Here is a 25,474-nt window from a genome sequence, read left to right on the forward strand (position 1 = left end):
CCAGACATCTTACAAATAGGAAATATGCAAACTACAGAAAACCCCTCATGGTCCTCAACCTTGCCTCACCGATTACTGAAGCATCAGCCGGGGAGCTCCAGGGTCCTGGATGCTCAGAAGAAGCAAGCTCCCAGAGAAGGGCCAGGAAAGAATTTCACAAGTGCTCTCAGCCCATTCTCCCACTTCATAGTTCTACACCCTGAGGTCTTCCCCAGGAGGCTGAGAACTCCCCTCCAGCACCTCACAAGCAATCCTACCCAGGAGTTGTCCCTGACTTTGCTCCTATGCTCCCCAAATCATCCACATTCTTTCTCATCAAGACCACAAAAACAGGCACCTCAGGAAAATCCACTTGGGGTAAATTCACGATCTCAAAACGCATTTTCCTCCCCAGCCATGTCCCAAGCTGTCCAATCCATCTCTACCTCAGCTTCTTCAGCCTTCTACTGTTCTTAGCAGCAGATCGGCAGAGCTCAAGGGGCTGCTGGCAGCCCTCTTCCTCTCCTCTGATCGTCCTCTGAAGCATCAGTAAAACACATGTGGAGGCACGTGTGCCCCCCAACTCCCCAAAGACAGCCCCCACCTTGCATCTCTCTTCAAGGGCAAGGACCAAAGGAAAAGAAGGGGAGGGGAGCCAGGATGGGAGTGCCCCAGATCAATGGATATTTGAAACTCAAACACATGGCCCGGGCCCTACGCTGCACGTGTTAATTACCACACATGTTCCCATAAAGGGGTCCGTTAAACACAAGGGGCCCAAAGAACAGAGCGAGGAAAGGACATTCCAAGGGATTAAGTAAATAGTCTGAAGTTCTGACCCTCCTCCCCTCGCAGAGCACGTGCATCTGGGTAAGATAACAGCACCTCCCTCCCTCCTCCCCCCACATCTCCCCTCGGGCCGCACACCTGTGGACCCCGAGCCTCGAGCCAGAGCCGCCTGTGACCTGCTACTGCCTGGCTTCTCTCCCTCCTCCCTTCCTCCGGCTATCTCTCGGAGCCTCCTCCCCCAGCCTCCTCTGCTCAGCCTTCTCCTCCGCTCCTCCGCAGGCCTAATTCCTGGCTGGCAACCAGACCCTCCGTCTGCGCACAATACACCTTTTCATTCCTTGCAGGCAGGGAGAACCGATCCTTCTGAGCCCTGTCAGTGGAGCGGGCTCCCCGAGGCAAGAAGGTGGGGGAGAGGAAAGACTGGGCCTGCTCCCCCCACCACCACCACCCCCGGCGGCCACCACCACTCTCACACCCAGACCCGGGGCGTCCTTGCTGGGTGTGCCTCTCAACCTGCCCCAGGGCTGGGGCTGCAGCGGGCCTCAGGGCTGTGAGCCCCAGCTCTAGGGAGATCCGGTCTAGGAAACCCCACGTGTGGGCACCAGCTCGGACAAGGGGCCTTTGTGTCTTCCCACCTGCTGCCCTCCGAAGCACATTCCATTCTTAAGTGGCAGCTGAGAGAGGGACCTCAGCGGCCGACACAGGATATTACAAATGCCCTCTCGCACCCTGTCTCCCTTCCAGCTCCAGCTTCCTGGACAGGTGTGTGGCTTCAGGTGGCCCTTCCTACAGGTGGCCTGAGCCTGCTTTTCTCCGCACTGCCCGTGGCAGACAAAGAGAAGAGGATTAGCACCTAAGGTGATCCTTTCCAAAGTAGAAGGAAGGAGAGGCTCTGGGCAAAAGTCAAGTCTCCAGGGGCGAGTGTGCCCCTCCAGGCCTCTGCACCAAAGAGAGGCTCTGTAGAACCATCTGGGAGGGAGGAGCCCATCTGGTGTAGGGGAGCAAGCTTCTGGAAACTAAGCAACTTATCTCTGCGATGAGGCTTCAGACTCTATGCCCCTATTCTGCACACCGTCCCTGGAGGAATCAGGTGTCCTGTCCTCTCCCAGCTGGATCAGCAGGAGCCTGCAATGGCTACGGGTCTATTTCTTGTCTTGTCCACAGGGTGCAAAGCCACAGCAACCTGGGAAGTACTCCTCTGTATAGTTTAAGATCCCAGACCCACGGTTTGCCCTTCTCCGCGTGGGTGCTCCATTCAGCACCACGCCTTCAGTTCCCTTTGGTGGGGAAAATCTGGGCTGTCGGTTTTGCATGATTGCCGATTGCCTTTTACTACCGCCACAATCTCGTGCCCCAGAGCAGAGGCGATGTTCCTGAAGTCTTCAGTTGCAACAAGTCAAACTGAAGGCAGCTCCCCATCGCAACTTCAATAAATTGCAGACAGACACACGAGCCATGCACAGGGTTGAGGAGTTCAGATCCTTGCAGGAAGAAACATTCACACCCCTCTCCCACTTTGCCACCTACAAAGGAGCTGCCAACAGGCATGGCTGCTTCTCCCTGTCCTGGGAAAGACCTGGAAAGGCATCTGCTCCCTTCTTTTTACCTCCATATGCATTCCTGCGGGCAGGAAGGCCCATTAGTCCATGTTTTCTAGTGGGATCCTGATGCTCCATTTCCACGTCCTCTTGGAACACCTGCACTCAGGCCAGCAGCTTCTCCAGAGTCTCATTTCCTGCATTCGAGCAGGGTGGTTTTGCCTCCTCTTCCCATTCCCATGGGATAAGCATGTAGGGCGGGCTCCAAGGCCCTGCCTCAGTCTCCCTGTGACCACGGGTGCAGGTCAAGCCCATGTACCTCACGCTGATCCTACCCAGGCCTGATGCTCCATGTGGACATTTAAGAACATGAAGTCCCCAAGACCCAGACACAGGTGCAAAGCCTCAAACTCAGCTACCGTCTCCTGGCTGGGCTTTTACCCAAGAGCCTGAAACAGGGGCTCTGGAGTGCTCGCACACGCAATGACATTGGTATTGGTTCCCTGCAGCTACTAGAGCGCATGCACGCTCCCACCCCCTCTTTCCCTCTCCATTATCCCGGTGGTGAAGCTCAGTGTGCCTCACACTGGAAATTGTGGTCAGCACAGCCCAGGGACCTAGTCCTCATGTTGGCTGCTCCACTAAACAGCACTCAGACAGACGCCTTAATTGAGGTTAGCCACATAATTTGTAGAGCCCGGTGCAGAATCAAAATGCAAGGCCCTTTGTTCAAAAAGCAGGAAAATAGTGCCATGAAGGACACTGAACTGCACAGTTTGATCCTCTCTTCCATGGTCTCTCTCCTGACTTGTCGTGGTGGTTTAAATTTTTCCATTTAATGTTGTTCTACCTAAAGAAGGATTAAAATCTTTAGCGTCCTGTGGAAGCCCCACAACCCGCACCACAAAAGCAATATGCCAACAGGGTGATGAGGGCGCGCACACGCCCGCTGCCTGGTCCCACTGGGCTTTCCGTAAAAAGAACACAAGTTCGAAGACAGAATGATTAAGAATTCCAAAACAATAGCAGCATGGGTTGCAAGCCTGTGAAGCCAGTTTCCTCTTAGTGAAGAAAATCTGATGTACTAGAACAGTTATTAGGGAGAATCAGCGAGGAACCAAAGATGTTCAAGCCAGTGTCCAAAACAAAAGGGTCGGGGCAGACTTGGACATGACTGCCTTCGTGTCCTTTTCGGTTGCCTGCTGCCTACCTGGTAGCTGACTGCCTGAACGGCCCAGGAACCAAGATTCTCAGGGTCGCTGCCAGCTCTGTATGCTGCGCTCACTCACCTCCCTCAGAAATTCTGGAAGCGTGGACCCGCACCGCCGTATGAGCCCTACTTACCTCCTCCCAGTCCTTCTAGGAAGAAACCTAGAATAGGAATGGAGATTTTCTGTGGGGGGACTTTTAGCCTACACCCAGGCTCCTTCCATCTTGTCTAGAACTCTTCTTGGACTGGCTTTAGAAGCAAACATTTGGAGAGAGCGTAAAACTCTACTCACCTTTCCTTCCTGAGTTACCCTGGCTCAAGGGCTTGTCGGTGACTGAACCTTGGGTAAAAGGGAAACAAAAACACAGACATTCAGAATGTATCGTGGTTGGTTTCTTTCAAAGAGCTGGCAAAGCCTGCAGCTATAAGCATATGGTTGTGTATATACATGCACTGTATACATGTCTGGGGACATTATATACAAAGAACGGACATACACGTCCAGTGGTGTTTGCTTCGCGTCAATGTCACTGATATCGTAGTACCAGTGAGATGAACCATGATCTCCTGGCAATAATCCTGACCAGATTTTTACAAAACTTCCCCTCCACAGAACTCCCTTGGCGAAGGTTCCAGTCACTGCCCCTCACCTCCACTCCCCATCTCCCCCACATGCCGCCACCGCCGTGCTCTGAGCCATATCCAGTCAGTAGGGCCAACTGAAAAGAAGCCCCTCTTACTGAAAATGCAATGATTGACATCCCTTGCTGGTTAGGGCAGGAAATCGGCGATTTTCCATCTGCATTAAGTAGAAAATTGTTGGCCCAATTGTATTGAGTGGGCCAAAATAGTCTGAGGCATGGAAACAATTTTCTAGACGCAGCCTATTCCTCAAAGAGGGTACAGTGTGTGTGTTTGGCTTTGCCCTGCGTCTGCGAGGACGCCATGTGCACCCATCCTGCGGTCCGGGCTCTGTGGCACCTGTCTTCTCCCTGAAGCCCACACATGCAGGCCAGAGTCAGCACACCCATGTAAGGACATCTGCGGAGGTCTGGCCACGAAGAGAAAAAAAAAAAAAAAAAGAGGATTCCCTCTTTTCTCATTCTGTACCATACCTCTTTCTCCATATATTAGTTTTGTGAGAATTCAATTATATTACTCTGCATGGCTTGTTTCTAGTGCATTTGTTTGCTTTACATGAAACTTTCCAGGACATTTGCAAGGAGGGCTCATTCCTGCTTCTCCCCACACCAACCCCAATTAAGGTTTCCAGTTTCCACGTAAACCACAAATAAAGTAAACTTTCCATTTTGGCCTGCGAATCTTGGTTTCCTAATGTAGATGCTTACTGCCTTTCTTACCATTCCCTTATATAGCAGGGCCGGTAGAAAAATGAATAAAGCTTGTGAAAAAAGAAAAATGTTAGGATAGCAGGGCTGTTGGCCCTAGGCATTTCCCATAGGCTTTAGAACAATGCTTTATCCTTTGCTTGCACTTAAAAATGAAAGATAAGTAAATAAATAAAACCTCATAACACACAGATATGAAGAAATATGAAGTGGCTGGTGGCTGGACGGGCTTTCTTGAGTGAGGGCTGAGCCACACCGTGAATTAAGGGAGGGACCCCCAAGTCCCTTACCATCTGAACGGAAGTAGGAAGTGTGGGGCTTGTGTAAATCCAAAATCCATGATCCCGTGGGTTGACCTAAGAGCAGAATTTGTCTATGCTCGTAGAGTAGGCAAGAGAAAGGAGTTAATGTCTCAGTGGACTGGTGTAGTGGGTCGCTATGAAGCAATGATCCCCTCTGTCGTCCAGTTATCAAAACCACCTCAGAAGCTTCGCAGAGAGGTGGACTCCGGGTCTCACTCTAGACCTGCTGGATCAGACTGTTCCGGGGAGCCTCTACACCTGGGCTCTTTTTAATTCCCTGGGCGCTGCTGCTAACAGCCAGCTTGGAGGGCCACTGGGATGAAAGTTTCCATTCCTCTACCTTACGTTGTTGGGGGGAGGAGGAGCAAATATATGGCACCCAGGCCACCACGTCCTCCTCGTGTGCCCGTGACGGACGTCACTTGTTGATCCCCCAGTCTTTGATGCCGAACTCCCATGCAGTTTTAAAAATCTGTCTCAACAAAGTGCTCCCAAGACCGCTAGCAGCCAGAGCGCCCCAGCTTAGATGCCATTCTCTAGGAATTCCAGCCGATGCTTGGGAATCAACTCAAAACAAAGAAATATATACCCATAGGCATATACTGAGCCTGTCGCCCAGCTGACTGCCGAGCAGGTGTGTCAGCGTGGAATGCTCTCTGACCTGGAAGAGGGCTCATAACCCCCTGCCATCTTTCCACCATGTTTCCAAGGTTCCCCCACGAGATGCAGGAGACCAGAGACCCCAGAGGGGTCTCTCTCCAACTCTTTTCTTTCTTCCCGCCCCTCCCTACGGTACCTGAACATACAGGAGTTTTATTCTGCACAGAAGAGCCACTGATGGGCTTCCCATCTGCGGTGACACACCAGCAGTACCCCGTGTAAGTATGGCACTGCACCTGTTCAGGGAAGCAGGGAGGGGGAAGAGAACCGTAAGTCGTGGGTCACCATATCAACAGTCAGCTCCCACCCCTTCCAAAGCCTTGCCACCATGGCGAAGGAGCTCCTTCTAACTCTCACCCAACACCTGTCCCAACTACCTCCTGCTGGTAGCTCGGTCAGTCAACAACATGGATATGTGTCTTCTGTGGGAGCCCCCAGGTCCAACCACAGCAACCTACCAACGCGTCTTCCTTATGACTTTTAATGCTGAGCATCTTATATCCTATCGACAGGTCCACTTTGTCTTTCCCGTGAGGGTTCTCACCAAGACCTGAACATTCCCCCCCACCAAGCATTGGCATATACACTCCCATCCATCTGTAATAAATTCGGTTTGGTGAACGAATCTGGCAAGTGTAAGTGGGAATGTCACCAAGGGGGGCTGAAATGACCCTTCCTTAACAAGCAGTGCAAGTAGTGCTTCTTCTAGCTTCTCCCAGCCTCTGGTCAGACAGTCGGCCTGCCTACTGCTCAGTGGCTCTCGCGAGACCAGGGCACACACTAGCAGTTGCCCACGAGATGACAGGGTTAAGGTAAGAACAACGTCACTTGACTCTGCAGCTTCTAGTTCGAGATGCCCTGCTGCCCCTCGGTGTGATCATCCTCAAGCCTCCTTACTTGGGTCCACCCTGTCTGGGGATAGTAAATAAAAATGAGGCTTTTGCTTCATTTGGGCAACTATTCTCTCTCTCCCAACAGCTATCACTCTGCTCACCTCCTCTCACCCCGGCGCCCCTCTTTCCCACCCATGTTGCAACACGGAGTTCCTAAACACAAATCAAGGCATCACTTGCCTGCTGAAAACCACTCCATGATTTGCCACTGGATTAGGATAGAGATTACGCTCTTGCATGTGGAGTTCAATCCCCCATGATCTGTCCCCTGCCCGCCCCCCACAGCCTCATTTTACACCCATGTCTTCACATAAACCCTCCAGTGGAACCACACTGAACCTTTCCAAGCCTGCAAACATATCCTAGGATTTTATGATTCTGAACATTTGTTTGCTCCAAATATCCATTGGTCCGGGATACCAATCCCCAACACATCCCCAACCCCCTCCTTGTCCCTTTGTGTTCCCGCCCACTTTGTGATACACTTTCTCGGCAAAGCAATCCCAGCCTCCCCGCCCTTCTCCTCTCCTGGCCCTCCACATCCCCTGGCTCTCTAAATTCAGAGCCCTTATCTCCCCCACCAAGACTGTGACATTCTTAAGGCAAGGGACTGCATGCTGGTTATTTTCTACCTCCTAAGCATCTAGCAGAATGCCTGACATTTACTGTAGGCATTTGATGAGTTGAATAAGTGCTTCATTATCATATTTTCTCAATTTTTGGTCCCCATCGATTCTAAAAATGTAGCATCCATTTAAACAGCCCCACCGCATTAAACACGGACCTCAATGACAGGATGGGTGCCAGTGCAAAGACATTAACATGTGAAAAAAAAAAGTGCTTCTTGGGATCAAGGACATTTTGGAATCAAGGATAGACAGTAACAGCATACAAACTGACTAGTAAAGTATATAGGGGTAAGGCAAGAGAGGTCTGATGGTCTGGGTGAAATCCAGAAATTATCGGTAAGGCAGAAAAGCTCCACAATGGCTTCTGCTCTTCTATGGGTACCAGAAGCTATAGTTTTCCCCAAGACAAGGTGTTGTACTATAGACCTACCCATAGAAATCAGGACAAGAACAAGATGGGGGCATCTTACCAATATGATGACTGGGTATAAACGAGGCATTTACCTCCACTGCTCCATGTAAAGAAACTACATTCAGTGCCCTTGTTCCGGTACCATATTTTTGTCCCACTTCATCTCATGGAGACATCTGTAAACCCGATGGCTATGGTTGCTGCCACAGATGCTCACCCAAGATCAGTATCTTGGGTTGAGTCAGCGCTACCTTCTGAGAAAGCCTAATGACGGAATGGAAGAAACCCAGACAGACCTGGGTTTGAATCCGGATCCAGCCAGTTACAAATTAGGCATGTTGCTTAGCTCTCTGAGCCCCATCTATAAAATGGGGAGAACATTGCCAAACCTGGAGGGCCCTGGCAAGGGAAACAGACAGGGTGAGTCCAGAGCCTGGCACGGAAGAGAGCTGGGTACAAGGTGACCACGGTGATGATTGCTCCCAGCTGTGTCGCAGACACCTGGCAAGCCGGCCCCCTTCCGGGCCAGAGCTCCCCTGGTAACCTCCAGAGGTTTGGGTGGGAAACACTCCTGGAAACTTGGGAGTTTCCCCCTTCAGATTTTGTCAGCCCTGCAGGGGATAGTTGCTAGATGATTCCTCACCAGCGGCAGATTTTAATGGGGCCTGGCTGGCTGCTTTCTCCTCCCCAGCCAGTCATCACCTGTGGAGAAACCAGTCCCCAGGGCTGGGTGGCCACACTGACTCACTCCCAGGCCCCTTGGCTCCTGTGGCCAGAGCCAGCTTCCCTCTCCGTGAGGACTCTACCCTCCCAAGTCCAACACTGGCGCAGTCCTCTGGCCCAGTGCTGCCTGCTGGGGCTGGGTGCTGTGGTCACACAGCCTGCGGGAACAGCTGGACAAAAGCCTCCTCCACCCAGGCACACAGAGTCCCAGCCAAAGCTACTGAAGAGTGAATTAAATGCACGAGTACGAGGCTAAACCCAAGGCTTTGTTTCAGGGGCTATAATCTGACCTCTGGGCTAAGCAGGTCCCTGGGGCCACAAGCTCACTGAGTGTGCCCATTGTATCCCTACAGGCATGTGGACACTGCCTCCCAGCCCCGAGCCGGGCCCACAGGCCCAAACACAGCCCCATTTTCCCCAGGGCTCTCAGCATTTTCCTCAGACCAGGCTCCAAGGAGTAGACTCCAGATTACAAAATCCTCTGCTGGAAGGTGCTTCCAAATCCTAAAGAAATAGAATTGATTGGAGGAATTATTGCCATGCATGTAGTAAATGGGCTCACAGAGGACCCAGGTAAGGTCTCAGGCTACAGGAACCCAGCAGATGACCAGCAAGCACTTCCCTTTGCCAAAGGAGCCCCATGTTATTTGCCCATGATTCTCGACCAAGAGGCTATTTGTAAACTTTTTGGGGGGCAGTTTCCAAGACCTCTTCTAAAGGAAAAAGAGGTTAGGTGGAGAAAGAAAGCAAGGGTCATGGAGTCAGACTGCAGCCCACTTAACTAACTAGTTCTACCACTGTAGTTAAGTTAGCCACTTACCTCTCAGCCCTCTGCAGCCTTGGAAACGTTCTTAATCAAACCAAGCCTCAGACTGCCCCTGCTTACTTAAAAACTGGAGATAATTATGGGGCGCCTGGGTGGCTCAACCAATTAAGCATCCAATTCTTGGTTTTGGCTCAGGTCATGATCTCAGGGTCGTGAGATCAAGCCCTACATCAGACTCTGTGCTCGGTGTGGAGTCTGCTTGAGATTCTCTCTCTCCCTCTGCCTCTACCCCTCCCTCAGCTCGAGCTCTCTATATCTCTTTAAAAATAAATAACATCTTTAGAAAAATAACAGGAGATAATTATACTTACCTCACTCAGTTGTTGAAAGGATTAAATTAGATAATGTAAATAAAGCACTGAACTCACACAGTAAGTGCCCAGTTAAGCTTAGCTATTTATTTTTATTATCATGTTATTTTTCAGCAACCTATCTGTACACTCAAGAAGGGCACAGCCAGATTCCCTGATGGAAACCAAAGAACATACTATTCTGACCAGTCCCAGGGGAAGGGGGTAGTCTAAGTTCAGCAAACAGTTCGAAAAAGTTAGTGGGAGAAGGGAAATTTTGTTTTCATACAGAAGTAGTTCAATTACTCTCAGAGGAGAGAAGTAAGGCGTCTTGCAGAAAAGCAGTCAGGCTATAAATTCTATAGAATTGATGGCTTACATACACATAATCAAAATGCAAATTCTACCAAGTTTGGTTTCCTACCTTGACAACTTATTTAACATTTTAAATTAATAAGTAATCCCTTTTGTTCTACCTCCCGCAATACCAGCCTCAAATTAATCAACTTTCATATTTAATGGGAAAGTTATGGGCCATGAGGAATTGCAAAGGTAATTAGCAATTTCTAGGATCTCCCTGTGCAGCTGTCAAAGCTCAGGGCTGATCCAGGCCCAAGGGTATGGATACAAACCATGGAGTTTGCTCCTATTCCATCTGGAGCATGTTGGGAAAGCTGAAATGTCAACTGATGGGTCTTCCTTCAGAGACAAAAGTGTTTATATATCAACCTAAGTGAAATTACTCATTGCTTAACTATACTGTTGAATATGACTGGCATACTTAATATAGGCTTTTTTTTTAAGATTTTTTTTTTTAATTTATTCATTTGACAGAGAGAGATCCCAAGTAGGCAGAGAGGCAGGCAGAGAGAGAGGAGGAAGCAGGCCCTCTGCAGAGCAGAGAGCCCAATGCGGGGCTCGATCCCAGGACCCTGGGATCATGACCCAAGCAGAAGGCAGAGGTTTTAACCCACTGAGCCACCCAGGCGCCCCTAATATGGGCTTTTATACACCGAGGACGTTGTATGTAAACCTCACAGCAACCATAAATCCAAAACCTGGGATTGATACACACACACACACACACACACATACACACACACACATGAAAGAGAAAAAAAGCCAAACATAAACTACAGGAACCCAACCATCATAAAGAAAGAGAACAAAGGGAGAAAAGAACAGAGAAGAACAACAATACAATAGAAAACAATAACATGTCAATAAATCCATACATATCAATGATTATTTTATTTATTTTATTTATTTTAAGATTTTATTTATTTATTTGGCAGACAGAGATAACAAGTAGGCAGAGAGGCAGGCAGAGAGAAGGGGAGAAGCAGGCTCCCTGCTGAGCAGAGAGCCCGATGTGCCCTACAATCCCAGGACCCTGAGATCATGACCCGAGCAGAAGGCAGAGGCTTTAGCCCACTGAGCCACCCAGGCGCCCCTCAATGATTACTTTAAATGTAAATGGCCTAAATGCTCCAATCAAAAGACATAGGCTGGCAGAACGGATTAAAAAACCAAAACCCATCTAAATGCTGCCTACAAAGAGACTTATCTCAGACCTAAAGATACAAACAGACGGAAAGTGAGGGGATGAAAAGATATTTACTACGCAAACGGAAGTGAAAAAAGAAGCCAGGGTAGCAACACTAATAGCAGACAGAACAGACACTAAAACAAAGACTATAATGAGAGACAAAGAAAGACATTACATAATGATAAAGGGATCAACCCAACAAGAAGATATAAAAATTGCAAATATCTATGCACCCACCATGGGAGCATCTAAACACATAAAGCAAATACTGACAAACATAGAGAGAAATTGTTAGTAACTTAATAATATTAGGGGACTTTAACACCCCACTTGCATCAGAGGGGAGACCATCCGGGTAGAAAAATCACTTAAACGTACTTTAAAACAGTGTGTTTTTAGGTAAGCACATTTCATCTCTGACTCATACACTTAAATATTTTTGGCAAGAAGCCCTTTGCATCAACAGCCCAATGGTATATTTCAGGTCAACCTCTGTCCAAATTAAGACAAATGTGAAATTACTTTAAGCCTGTTCAACATTAGCCCAACTCCCAGACATCTGGAAGAATGTGGGAGGCTAGCACTCTCAACAAACACAGTGAGTAACTCGTGAGTGCGGGGAGCAGAGCAAACACCAGCTCCCAGGATAAAGCAGAGCAGGGACTGAAGGCAAGGACTGAAGTGAGAAAAACAAAGGAGACTCCCAGACAACGCATATAGACAACTGCCCCCCACTGCTTCCATGCCCCAAATGGAAAACACCTCTTCTACTTCACAGCAGCTTTTTACTCACCACCGATGATCCCACCAGACCATCCAAGTCATGCTGTATGCAAGTCCTTTATAGGACAGGCACGTGGAGCAGAGGTTATGTGTTTAAATGTCACAGCTAGTTCTTAACAGCTTGAGAATTTGGATCCTTGGGGCGCCTGGATGGCTCAGTTGGTTAAGCATCTGGGTTTGAGGGGCGCCTGGGTGGCTCAGTGGGTTAAGCATCTGGGTTTGACTCAGGTCATGATCCCAGCGTCCTGGGATCGAGCCCTGCATCAGGCTCCCTGCTCAGCGGGGAGTCTGCTTCTCCCTCTCCCTTGGCCCCACACCCCTCCACCCACCCCTGCTTGTTCTCTCTCTCTTTCTCAAATAAAAAAATAAAATAAAAAAACTTCCAAAGAAGAAAAAAAAAAAAAAGAAGAAGAAGAATCTGGATCCCTGGATTCAAACTGCCATAAAATTTCAGAATTGACAGAGCTGGGGAAAAAAGAAAAAGCAAACCGTAATGATCACTAGTCTAATGCAAACATTTCACAAAGGAGGAAACAGGTCGGAGTCTGAGTCCTCGGACACAGCCTGAGTTCTGGCAGCTGGATGTCCCTCAGAACTGAAAGGGAGAAGGAGAAAGGCATGGCCCCTTGTGCCGGCATTTGAGGGAACTGACAGGGTCTCTTTGTGCCTTGTAACTCTCTGGCATATGGAACTCTTTTGGGGAAGATGAAGGGAGGCGTGGAGATGGAAATGGGATAAGTACTCGAATCAAGGAGGCGGCTGGAAAAGTCTCTTGTTCCAGCTGGGTGAGAGGATGCTTCCGGTGTGGTTCAGGTGACAGTATTGGGGGGGGCCTCCACTGTGGCCCTTGGCTGGCCTGCTTTCCTCTGGCTGTTCCTGGGGGGCTTCTGTGACAAGGGCGGGACCCCACATCCCAGAGTAGCTCCTCTGTTGTTAGGCATTTGCTCTCCTTGCTGCCAAGGGCCCCCAGATGCCCTAGGCCAGTCTCTCCTGCTTCTAACTCCTGCCACACTGAGATGCTTGTGAAGACCGCAGGTGTTCCAGAAGGTGTGACCAAGAATTACTGGGGGTGAAGTTCTCTAGCCAAATAACTTTGGAAACATTGGGTTAAATAAAATCGAAAGATTTCTTGATTATCTGACTTAAGACTCTGAGAAGTCAGATCACGATTTAGCTCGAAGAGGAAGATAGTGTTTGCAGCAACTCCTAAACTTATTTAACGGGGGGACCCTCCCTTAATTTTGTGTGGGGAGCATTTCGTGGGACTGGTGGTCTCTGAAACGTGCTTTTAGATAAAGACAACGTAATGAGCTACAAGGCGTTGCTGTGTTTCCTTGCTTTTCCCAGTCTGTCCTTCTTACAGCCCCAGATCGGGTTCTCATTTTAGCTCAATCTTCCTGAAATAATTTCCCTCCGGGGCAAGCCCCCACCGCCTTTTTGTAACACTTTCTCAAGCTCTGTATCCGTTAACAAAATCCATCTTGAGTAGCCTCGGACCTTCACGGACAACTGGATCCCCTCCAAAGCACAGCACCTTCTCACCCTGGGGTTTCTTCTCCCCCCTCTCTTTTCTTTGTGCCTCTTTTGTAAAATAGAAAACGTGAGTCATATGCAAAGGTTCGAGCTTGATGCAGCCTTTTTCGCAGCAACCCCCAAACCTGTCATGAAATAACTCCTATCATGCACACAAACACTTCCCAGTGGGAAAAAGGGAAACTACGAAGCAGAAGGCATGCGGATATTTGTCTGACTCTCTTTTGGCAGTGGGAGTAAAAGACTTTTTTTCCTCTCTTATCTTCCAGTTGCCCCAGATCAGTTAGCAGGTACTCTGGATTAAGTTAATGCACAGTGAGAGTTCAGCATCTTGCTATTGGTCCAACTGATAACTTTGTTTCGGGGCAGTATTTCCAGCGGTCCCACTTTCCCTTTGTCTGCATTCCCTACGGGACCTTGGAGAAACTGTGTGCCTCCATGGGTGCCATAGGCCCTCGCTCGCTGGAAGAATGATGAGGCCTCGGGCCATCTGAGACAGCCGCTTGTTGCCCTAGAACATCTCTCTCCATCTGAAGCTGCCGGAGAACGTGCTTTATCGGGTGTGCTCCCCACACGTACAGTTTCGGGATTCCTTGGGTCTGGGATCAGTTGGAGAATCTGCATTTCAAACAAGTTCCCAGGTGCTGTTGCTGCAGGAACCCCATAGTTCAAGAGCTACTGCTTTAAAGGAAACTTCCACCAAACCGCCCTTTCTGGCATTTACCATGAGCTCCTCAAGAAACAAGTCCTTTTCCAGGTGAAAATTTGGGAACAAGGAGCCTATGACCATACCTCCCTCCCAAGTTTTTATGTTCCTGTTGTTTTGATGACATCCGCGGTCTTCTGATTCATGGGTCTAGTGACTGCAGCATTAAATCGTCTGGGTGATTTTACACATGGGAAAGAGTTTGCTTGTGGTAAGAAGAAAGGGGGAAGAGGAAAGGGATAGTGTAATTCTTTTGGTTTGGCTAGCAGGAGCTGTTTTTTCCCCTCGGTTTAGGAAAACTTATCCCGCAAACGGCCCCCTCATCTTTAGTCAGGTTTGGCTCAGAAGCAACAAGATGCAGAAGGAAAAACACAGCTTTGGAGTCAAAATGACAGGGGTCTGAATACCAATCTCTGCCATAAGCTGTGTGGCTTTGGCCAAGTCACTTAACCTCTCTGAACTGTCTGGGATACTGAGCTACCGGCACCCGCCGTAAAGGTTACTGAGAAGACAAAATGAAATGAGATAGATAAAGCATCTAAAATACTGTGGGCTGTAGCATATGCACTCCGCACAAGCTGAACTTGTCCTTTCCCCTTCCCTTGGCAGGCAAGATGGAGGTCATCACTTCAGAGCGCCATCTTCTTATTGGCTGTAGACATTGTCTCTTGTCTTCTGCCAGGTTAGGGAAGCTTGTATGTTGGGGAATGAGGGCCTTTCCTTTTATTTATTTATTTTTTTTAAAGATTTTATTTATTCATTTGACAGACAGAGATCACAAGTAGGCAGAGAAGCAGGCAGAGAGAGGAGGAAGCAGGCTCCCTGCTAAGCAGAGAACCCGATGCGGGGCTCGATCCCAGGACCCCAAGATCATGACCTGAGCCGAAGGCAGAGACTTTAACCCACTGAGCCACCCAGGCGCCCCGTGGGCCTTTCCTTTTAGAATATTTACCTCAACCTCTAGAGTTTAATGGAGGAGATGCAGGAAAGGAAGGTGATCTTACAACTTCAAATATGAAATATCCTTCTCAATTTGAAAGTCTTTGTTGACACATTTTTATGTGTTGATGGTGTAATGGAGCTGCAGGCATGATATTTGTTAGAAGAGGTGAATTCAGAAAGAGAGCCAGAATTTCTCTTTCCTAGGCTGTTTATGACCACACCCCAGTTTTGGGAAAGACTTTGTAAGAGACAACGTGGCAGATTGAATTCAGGGGGAAAAGAGACATAAATCCCTATGATATGGGAATGACTGATAGAAATAAGGATTTTTGCCAGGGCAAAAAGGAATGATTTGTTGGCTAAAAGAGAGAATTTCACAGGGACATAATAATGTCTATCTTCAGACTTTCCTGAGGAATGTGAGATTTCTGCAGATTCAGTAAGTCCCATAGCTGGGACGGGGGTCATCTGTGGCCAGTGACAGCTCTCCAGTCAAGGTAGAGAAGGACTTTCCTAATAAACTGTTCTGAAATACATTATGTCTGTTGTCTTTGGTGGTGATAAGCTTCCTGTCCCTGGTGGCAATCAAGAAGAAGGTAGATGACTGGGTCCTGAGCCCTCGACTGAGACAGGGTAGGGAACGGAAGGGGAAGATGAACTAGATACCTCTGAGGTCTCCTTTTACCCAAAAGCTCTGTGATTCTACACCTTGCTCTAAGTTGAACGTCTGCTATCCAGGAGTACAGTGAGAATCTACTAACTGGACCCTAATGATCAGTTAGGACCACGCTTCCAAGTATCTGATGAATATTTTTTTGTATTTTTTAAAAAAATATAAACACCATCCCCTCAACACACACATAAGGGATGTTTTAAAAACCTGAGTGTTAGACTCTCAGGGACCCAGAGGACCTTCTTTCTTTAAACCCATTCCTTCTGTCTGATGCCTAGAATGGCCCAGGATTTGTAAGTAGCAAATAGAGCACTTCTTGTTTACTTGCTTTTATTTCCTTTTGGGGTTGTTGGGGGGGTGGTGCAATATCAAATATGCTTTTTTTTCTTTTTTAATTTTTAATTTTAGTACAGTTGAATCAAATATGATTTTTTTTTTAAAGGTAGCCGGTAATAAAGCTGCTTGTGGGTAGGAGCTGTATTCAGAGCAGAACTGGGCAAGTCTGGCCAGGGGAGAAGCTACGGAGGGACAGGGATGGTCTGCAGGAGTGGGTGCTCTTTCTTGTTTCTCCAATGGACTTCACCTTTAATGAGACTTCTCCACCTTCATATACCTCCCTCCTGTGTTCTTATTTATTGCCTTTCCCTACTTTGGTGGGGGAAAAAAATCCTACCCCTTTAATTTTGCAGAATCACTTAGCTAACTGATCTGCAGGGTCACCTCCTGGCATGTCATGTGTGACCACAGGGGCGCAGCAGAAGTCTTAAGTGCATGTATATGAACGGCTGAGCCTGGAAGGTTCCTAAGTGTGTGCTGCACACCAACTTGTGCCTCCCCACCCAACTGAACGTTAGCTACAGTCTTGTAAAATCCAAAAAAAGTGTGGAGGTCACCTCCCCGAGGCCATTGAGTGAACCTCCCTCCCAGAGCAGGAGCACTCCCTCCTCTCCCCAGCAGCAGCCCTGCTAGATGCCAATTCAGTTCCCAGGATGGGAAGGTAAGCTCTCTCTGAGTCAGACATTCCATCTGTGGATTGCTCTACTTGTAAAAAGCTCTCCCTGTTCTGAGTCAGAATCTGAGTCACTATAAAGTTTACTCAGTGATCCTGAGTCAGCTCCCTGGGACTATTCAGTAAAAAGCTATTGTCATCCACAAAGGTGGAAGATGGTTCTCTGTATCCGCCTGGTCATCTCCTCCCTGCCCCCCATCCCATCTGTTGGTTCTTCCACCTGTAAATCAAACATGTCTGGCTCCTGGGCAAGCATGCAGGGTCTGGGTGCTCCCAGCTGGGTGTCCAAACTCCCCACGGCCCCTGGTAAGTCTGTCCTTACATTTGTCTATCATGGAAATGCAAGGTGCCAGCTCTGGGCAGTGTGTGCTGCTGCTGCAGGGGGGTGTACTTGGGAGGGAGGGAAGGACGGAGGCCTGCTTCTCCAGCCTTCCTGCAGCCCATGGGGACAGGGAGGCTCAGAGGTGGTGGGCTTCAATCATAAAAATTTACTTTCACAGGACAGCCGATGATCGGCTACAGGATTTGATGAAAATGCTCTGGTACGAGACCATGAAGACAGCTGCACACCACTCTGTGAATGTTAAAAGCCACTGAATTGCACACTTGAAGAATAAATGTCATGGAATGTGGATTTCATTCACTAAAGCTGTTATTTTAATTTTTTTTTTACGTAGGCTCCGCACCCAGCATGGAGCCCAACGAGGGGCTTGAACTCATGATCCTGCGGTCAAGACCTGAGCTGAGACTGGACTTGACTTAGCTTAACCATATGCAGCTATAGATCCATATCTGGTGCCCCTCAAGCTGTTATTTTAAAGAACGAAACCAGGCGGCCAGCTCCCAGGTCACAGTGTGCTGACCTCTGAAACGGTTCAACCAGCTCTCCCATTTTATAGATAAGCAAACTGAGGAAGAGGAAGAAAACTAACATCTAAGAAAACTCACCATTTTGTGCTAAATAGTGGGTATTTCCATATAAATTATTGTATGCAGTATCTGGTTGTGGAACAAAAGCAACACAATGAAAAACACATGTAAAACAAGAAATAGGATGCCCTGGGCATGGTAGATGTTCAAGTTGTAACAATAATAATGTGTTTGTTGCTTATTTAACCAAAAAGGAATAAGAAAAGCAACAACTTGACTGACAGTGGATCTATTTACCATTATGCCACTTATACATAAAGAACGGGCTTGATTTTTTTTTTTCTTCACAGTGTAACTGCTTTAAAAAAAAAAAAAAAGTTGGCATTGTACACGCCACAGAAGGCTTGGGGAGCCTAGAGCAGGCCACCATGCACTAAAACATACAGAACCAGCTTTGTCCAGGGGCATCCAAAGGAGCCATTTATAGCTAGAGAAGCTCCGAATACTCCAGCTTCTGGATGCAGCCAGAGTTTTAGTACTTTACCTAGAGAGGCCTCTGCTATGAGCAGAGACCCACATGGCTGCTCTAGGTAAGACAGTTTCCCATGAAGACAAAAAGACATAGTTCCTAGACTCATCAAAGATAGGACGGACCCTTCCCCTAGGGACAGTGCTCGGCATTCCCGCCTGCTGATGTTCAATCTACCTTGGTCAGCACGGCACGGATACCTTCCGTATTTGCGGGGGACCTGGAAGAGGAAGGTCCAGCTGGTAAGCCCGGGTGATCCAAGGGCAAGCTAGTCACATCTCAGGCCCACAGGGGCAACTTCAGGAACAGCAGTTCTACACGACAGGGTGGGGAGAGGGAGGAGCTCAAAAAGGAACATCAGGGATGCCTGGGTGGCTCTGTTGGTTAAGCATCTGCCTTCGGGTCAGGTCATGATCCCAGGTCATGGGATCGAGTCCCACATCGGGCTCCTTGCTCGGCAGGGAGCCTGCTTCTCCTGCTGCCTCTGCCTACCACTCTGTCTGCCTGTACTTGCTCTCTCTCTCTCTCTCTCTCTCTCTAACAAATAAATAAATAAATAAAATCTTAAAAAAAAAAAAAAGTTCCCTTAAAAAAAAAAAAAAAAAAAAGGAACATCCACACCTGCTTCCTAGCTTGGCCCAGGCACTACAGAAATAATAGTTCCCTGGGTATTTGGAAATATATCAGTAAGAACTACAGCAGTGCTGACAAGGGGAGCCCACCATCTTTGCCAAAAAAACACAACTTTTTCTTTGCACTTCCAACTTCAGAACAAAGCATCATCAAAGGAAAAAATAATGACAGCTCCCCAGGTCCCTAAAGGCAAAAAAAAAAAAAAAAAAAACCCTCAGGAAATAAAAAAATTATGTGTAAGTGTGCATTCGTGTGGGGAGCAGTGATTAGAACAAGTAAAAATGAGGAAAGTGTTAGTGCCAGATAAATCTTTATTAAGGAAGACTGTTCCTGGAACATGAAATCAAAGATGGGAAACAAAATACATTTTATCACAGAGAAGTAACATCACAAATGGTGTTTTATAGTCTCTAGCATTGTTAAAACCATCCAGCTACCCCCCAAAATTCAAGTGGCTTGGGAATGTATTTGATAATATCTACGAATCAGCCATATTGCCCTCGATGCTGTGGAAGGCTATTTGGTGGTATGCATCAGATGCTTTAAAAAGTACGTGTCCTCTTGACCCAATATTTGACTTCCAGAAATTGAATCCCCAAACTTCTGGGATTCACTATGTAGTCCATGCAGTGGAACACATTGCCGCTGTTAAAAACCAGGTAGCAGGGCAGGGGGATCCAAGATGGCAGCCCAGGAAGAACCTGAGCTCACCTCTGCTCGTGCCACATTGGATCTAAAGCTGCATACGGATCATTTCTCTTTGAAAAAGATCTCAAAGCGCGACAAACTGCTTCTCTACAGGGAAGGATAAAAAGACCCCATCAAAATGGGTGGGAGAGGCAGAGGTGCCGTCTTGGCAAAAACCTCACACTCTCAACCCAGCCACGTGCTGACCCACAACAGGGAAGGCTCTCCCCAGTCCAGCATCTGTCTGAAAGCTCCTGGGGTTTGCACCAGGGAGATGAGCCCTCCCAAAACACCTGTCCTGGAAAAGCAAGGGGATGATGTGCAAGGCACCCAAAATGCTATAAGAAACTGAGATTTCCCTCTTTAGAGGGCTCGCAGGTGGTCCTGTTCACCCTATTCACTTATTCACTGGATCACTGAATGATCCAGTCCAAAAGCAATTTGAAAAGCACCTGGACTGTACGCAAAGGAGATTCATTTCCTGGTCTGGGGGCTTCTGCTGGAGTGGCGGTGGACAGCTGAGGTTCTCTCTAGAAACAACAGTGCCAGCAGATGTTATCTGGGTCCTCTCCATTTCCTGGGGCAGGCAGGCCCATTCAGACACAGCACCCTCCCCTGCCCCACTGGGAGGCAGGAGGAAGGGTGGGGATGGGACGGTCCTGGCACGGTCCCTTTGCCCTGCTGAAGCCATAGGCGGTCACAGAGCCGCCCTGCTGAAGCCATAGGTGGACACAGAGCCACCCTGCTCCCTAGCTGGGGTAGATAGTCACCGATGCCCATGGCATTCTCCCACTCCTTTGCTAACGTCAGCAGCACAAGTGGTTATCATACTCTCCCACACCCTCACTGGGGCTGGTGACTTTGAGTGGTCGTGGCCAGCGAGCCCAGTGCAGGCAAGGCACTCTCTAGCAGGCATTATCCCACTGCATTTCTGAAGCCAGACAGTGGGCCCCACCCCTGCTCTCTCCAGCTGCTCTGCTAAAGTCAGCACACACGGACTGCACAGGGGAAACCCCTTGTTTGCCTGGCCCTGGTGGCCAAGGGGGCTGACTTTCCTGAGCTCCCAGGGACTATAACAAACAGTTATAAATTCTAAGACAGTTCCCGGCAAGCCAACACCTTGTGCAGGCACAGTCCAGACAGCCAATTGAAACACACACCCAGTCCTGTGAAAAAGGCCTATTTACTAATCCTAGAGCTACAGCCTGGGGAAGAGGCTTCAGGTTTCCCACACTGCTAGAGGCTAGTGAGGTACTCCCAGAGAACATAAGCAGGGAGACACCATTCTTGCATGACCTTTGGTCTTGCTATGGCTTGACAAGACCCCCTAGAAAGGAGTTTATATATTCATCTGAAGCTCGGAGTTTTGCAACTGTCACCCAGGGAACACCTCTGGATCTCCTGACCTGGAGGCTGGCAGGGATGATGAATGCAACCCCACAAAACTATAGAAACATATACATATTCTTTAAAAGCATTTAAAAGCTGCTGCCTGAGGGTCTGGCTTCCAGTTGGTCTGAAACTAGATGCTAAATGAGATCCTTTCCCTTGTAACATGGACAGATGTCGACATGCCCTGATATATCAAGAATAACTCGGGTTGTTTGGACAATCACCAAAGTTCAGGAGACAACCAAGAACTAGGGCAAAGTTGAACTGTAAGGTTCATCACGTACACAAGGTCACTGCTTTAAGAACCGGGAGAGGTAGCTTGTTTTGCCTAATGCATTGAAACAGACAAAGGAAGTCAAGCAAAATGAGTAAATAGAAATATGTTCCAAAAGAAAAAACAGGACAAAACCTCAGAAAAGGACCTCTGTAATGATACAGAGATATGTAATCAAGCTGGTGAAGAATACAAATGATCATAAAGATGGTCACTGAATTTGGGAGAAAAATGGAAGAACCCAGTGAGAACTTCAACAAAGAGATAGGAAATATTTTTAAAGTACCAAAAAGAAGGGGCACCTGGGTGGCTTAGTGGGCTAAGCCTCTGCCTTCGGCTCAGGTCATGGTCTCAGGGTCCTGGGATCAAGCCCTGCATCGGGCTCTCTGCTCAGCAGAGATCCTGCTTCCCCCCTCTCTCTCTGCCTGCCTCTCTGCCACCTTGTGATCTCTGTCTGTCAAATAAATAAATAAAACCTTAAAAATAAATAAAATCTTAAATAAATAAAATCTTTTAAAAAAAAAAAAAAGTACCAAACAGAAGTCACAGTGTTAAAGAATATAAAAACTGAGCTGGAAAATATACGAGAGGGGTTCAACAGCAGGCTAGATGAACCAGAAGAATGGATCAGCAACCTGGAAGACAAAGCACTGGAATTCACCCAGACAGAGCAATAAAAAGAAAAAAGAATTTTAGAGGCAGCTGGTGGCTCAGTTGGTTGGGCATCCAACTCTTGATTTTGGCTCAGGTCATGGTCGAACAGTTGTGAGATCGAGCTCCACATCAAGCCCAGCACTAAGCCATGCATCAGGCTCCACACTTGGTGGGGAATCTGCTTGAGATTCTCAGCCTGTTCCTCTGTTCTTCCTCTCTCTCTCATTCTCCCTAAATAAATACAATCTTAAAAATAAAAAAGAATTGTAAAAATAGAGATAACTTAAGAGACCTGTAAGATAACATCAGGCAGAATAACATCCACATTAGAGGGGTCCCCGAAGGAAAAGAGAAAAAGAAAGGGGCAGAAATCTTATTTGCCAAAAACTCCCTAACCTGAAGGGGGGGGGGGGGGACAGACATCAAGGTACAGGAAACCCAAAGAGTTTTAAATGAAATGAACCCAAAAAGATCCACACCAAGGCACATTATAATTAAAATGTCATAAGTTAAAGAGAAAATCTTAAAAGCATCAAGAGAAAAGCAACTTGTTACATACAAGAGAAACCCCACAAGACTGTGAGTAGATTTTTCTGCAACTTCCAATCATAAATATTCTACCTGGCAAGGTTATAATTCAGAAGTGAAGAAGAGACAAAGTTTTCCAAATAAGCCAAAGCTAAAATAATTCATCACCACTAAACCAGCTTCATAAAAAAATGTCAAAGGTACTTCTTCTAAATTAAAAAAAAATGGCATTAATTAATTAACAACAACAACAACAACAAAATGCAAAAGTAAAGATTTCGTTGGAAGAAATAAATATATATAGTAAAGATAGTGGTTAAATCACTTATGAAGCCGGTGTGAAGGTTAAAAGACAGAAGTAGTAGAATTAACTAAAACTACATTAGTTATAAGATATATAAAATAAAAAGAGGTAAAGTGTAATGTCAAACACATAAAAACCTTGAGGGGGATAGTAAAAATGTAGAGTCTGGGAATGTATTCAAATTCAAGTTTCAAATTCAAATTCAACCTAGTATATTGTATGTAAACCTTGAGGCAACCATATAGCAAAATTTATAGTAATACATAAAAGAAAATGAGAAAAGGATCCAAAAATAACACTAATGACCAAAAAAAAAGCACAGAGAAAGTACAAAAATAGCCAGAAAACAATTAAAATGGCAATGATTACATACCTATCGATAAGTACTTTAAAATGTCGATGAACTAAATTCTCCAATCAAAAGACATAGAGTGGCTGAATGGATTAAAACACACACATGCACACACACACACACACACACACACACCAACAACAACAACAAGACCCATATATGCGGCCTACATAGAAGAAACTCAATTCAGAAGTAAGGACACAAACAGACTGAAAGTGAAGAAATGGAAAAATATATTCCATGCAAATGGAAACCAACAGAAAGCTTGTGTAGCAATACTTATATCCAACAAAATAGACTTTAAAACAGAGACTGTAATAAAAGTCAAAGAAAACTATTATGTAATGATAAAGAGGTTAATCCAGCAAAAAGATACAGCATTTATAAATATATAAGTACCCAACATTGGAGCACCAAAGTACATAGAGCAAATATTAACAGACATAAAGGGGGAAATGAACAGCAATATGATAATAGCAGGGGACTTTAGCACCTACTTACATCAATGGATAGATCATTCAGACAGAAAATTACTAAGGAAACAGCAGCCTTAAATGAGACATTAGACCATATGGACTTAATAGATATATACAGAACTGTCCGTCCAAAAGCAGCAGAATACATATTCTTCTCAAATGTTCACAGAACACTCTCCATGATAGATCACATTAGGCCACAAAACAAATCTCAATAAACTGATGAAGATGAAACTCATTTCAAGCATCTTTTCTGACTACAATGGTATGAAACTAAGAATTAATTACAGGAAGAAAATTGGAAAAACCACAAACACTTGGAAACTAAACAACATGCTACTGAACAACTATCAGACAAAATCAAAGAAGAAATAAAAAAATAGCGAGAGACAAATTAAAACAGAAAAATGGCATAACAAAATCTGTGGATGTAACTATAGCAGTTCTAAGAGGAAAGTTCATAGTAATACAGGTCTACCTCAAGAATCAAGAAAAACCTCAAATAAAAATCTAATTTTACACCTAAAGGAACTAGAAAAAAGAAGAACAAATGAAATCCAAGGGTAGTAGAAGGAAAACAATTAGAGCAGAAATAAATAAAATAGAGAATAAAAAGACAATAGAAAAGATCAATGAAACTAAGAGCTGGTTCTTTGAAAAGGTAAATAAAATTGACAAACCTTCAGCTAGACTCACTAAGAAAATAAAAAAGAAAGAACTCAAAGAAATAAAATAAAAAATGAAAGAGAAGTTACAAGAGATACCATAGAAATACAAATGATTATAAGAGACTTCTATGAACAATTACATACCAACAAATTGAGCAAACTACAAGAAATGTATAAATTCAAAAAACATACAATCTTCTAAAGCTGAATCAAGAAGAAATAGAAAATGTGAATAGAGTGATCTCTAGCAAGGATACTGAGGCTAAATCTTCCCAACAATCAAAAGTCCATATGGCTTCACAGGTGAAGTCTATCAAACATTGGAAGAAGATTTAATACCTATCCTTCTTAAACTCTTCCAAAAAGTTGAAGAGGAGAGAACACTCGCAAACTCATTTTATGAAGCCAGCATCACCCTGATCAAAAACTGGATAAGGACAACAACAATAAAAGAAAATTTATAGGCCGATACCCCTGAAGAACATAAATACAAAACTCCTCAACAAAATGTCAGCAAACCAAACCCAACAATAAAGGATCATACACTGTGATCAACTGGGATTTACTCCAGGGATCCAAGGATGGTTCAATCTCCACAAATCAAGTGGTACATCACATCAGCGAAATGAAAGATAAAAATGATATGATCATCTCAATAGATGCAAAAAAGTACTTGGCAAATTCAACATCCATTTATGATTAAAACTTCTCAACAAAGTGGATATAAAGTGAATGTACTTCCACATAATAAAGGCCAGGTGTGACAGACACAATGCTAATACTATTCTCAATGATGAAAAGCTGAAAACCTTTCCTCTAAGATCGGGAACAAGACAAGAAGCCCCACCCTCCCCACTTTTAGTCGACATAATATTGTAAATCCTAGCCACAGCAATTAGGCAAGGAAAAGAAATAAAGTTCATCTAAATAGGAAAAGAAGAAGTAAAACATTCACTATTTGCAGTTGACATGATATTATATGGCGAGAACTCTAAAGATTCCACCAAAGGCAAGGGGAACAAAAGCAAAAATGAACAAAACAAATGGGACTACATCAACCCAAAAAGCTTCTGCACAGAGAAAGAAACCATCAACCAAATGAAATGGCAACCTATATATTCAACAAGGGGTTAACATCCAAATATATAAAGAACAACAACTTAAAAACAAAAACCAAACAATCCAGTTTAAAAACGGGCAGAGGATCTGAATAGACATTTTCCCACAGAACACACACAGATGGCCAAAAGGCACATGAAAAGATGTTCAGTATCACTAATCGTCAGGGAAATGCAAATCAAAACTGCAATGA

The 25,474-nt window shown here is 46.1% G+C and overlaps 1 protein-coding gene across 6 annotated transcripts in view; it reads right to left on the reverse strand.

Annotated features, from left to right (window-relative positions):
- Positions 1–25,474, reverse strand: part of SMOC1 (SPARC related modular calcium binding 1) — a 147,843-nt gene that overhangs the window by 48,588 nt on the left and 73,781 nt on the right. For all 6 annotated transcript variants that reach the window (XM_082734003.1, XM_082733999.1, XM_082734001.1 and 3 more), the window contains exons 4-5: positions 5,964–6,063; positions 3,809–3,856 (exon numbers count right to left, since the gene is read on the reverse strand). In XM_082734003.1, coding sequence (XP_082590129.1) covers positions 3,809–3,856; positions 5,964–6,063 — 148 coding nt within the window. The remainder of the gene's footprint in view (positions 1–3,808; positions 3,857–5,963; positions 6,064–25,474) is intronic.

Source organism: Mustela nivalis (assembly GCF_964662115.1).
Source record: "Mustela nivalis genome assembly, chromosome: 6".
NCBI classification, from domain to species: Eukaryota; Metazoa; Chordata; class Mammalia; order Carnivora; family Mustelidae; genus Mustela; species Mustela nivalis.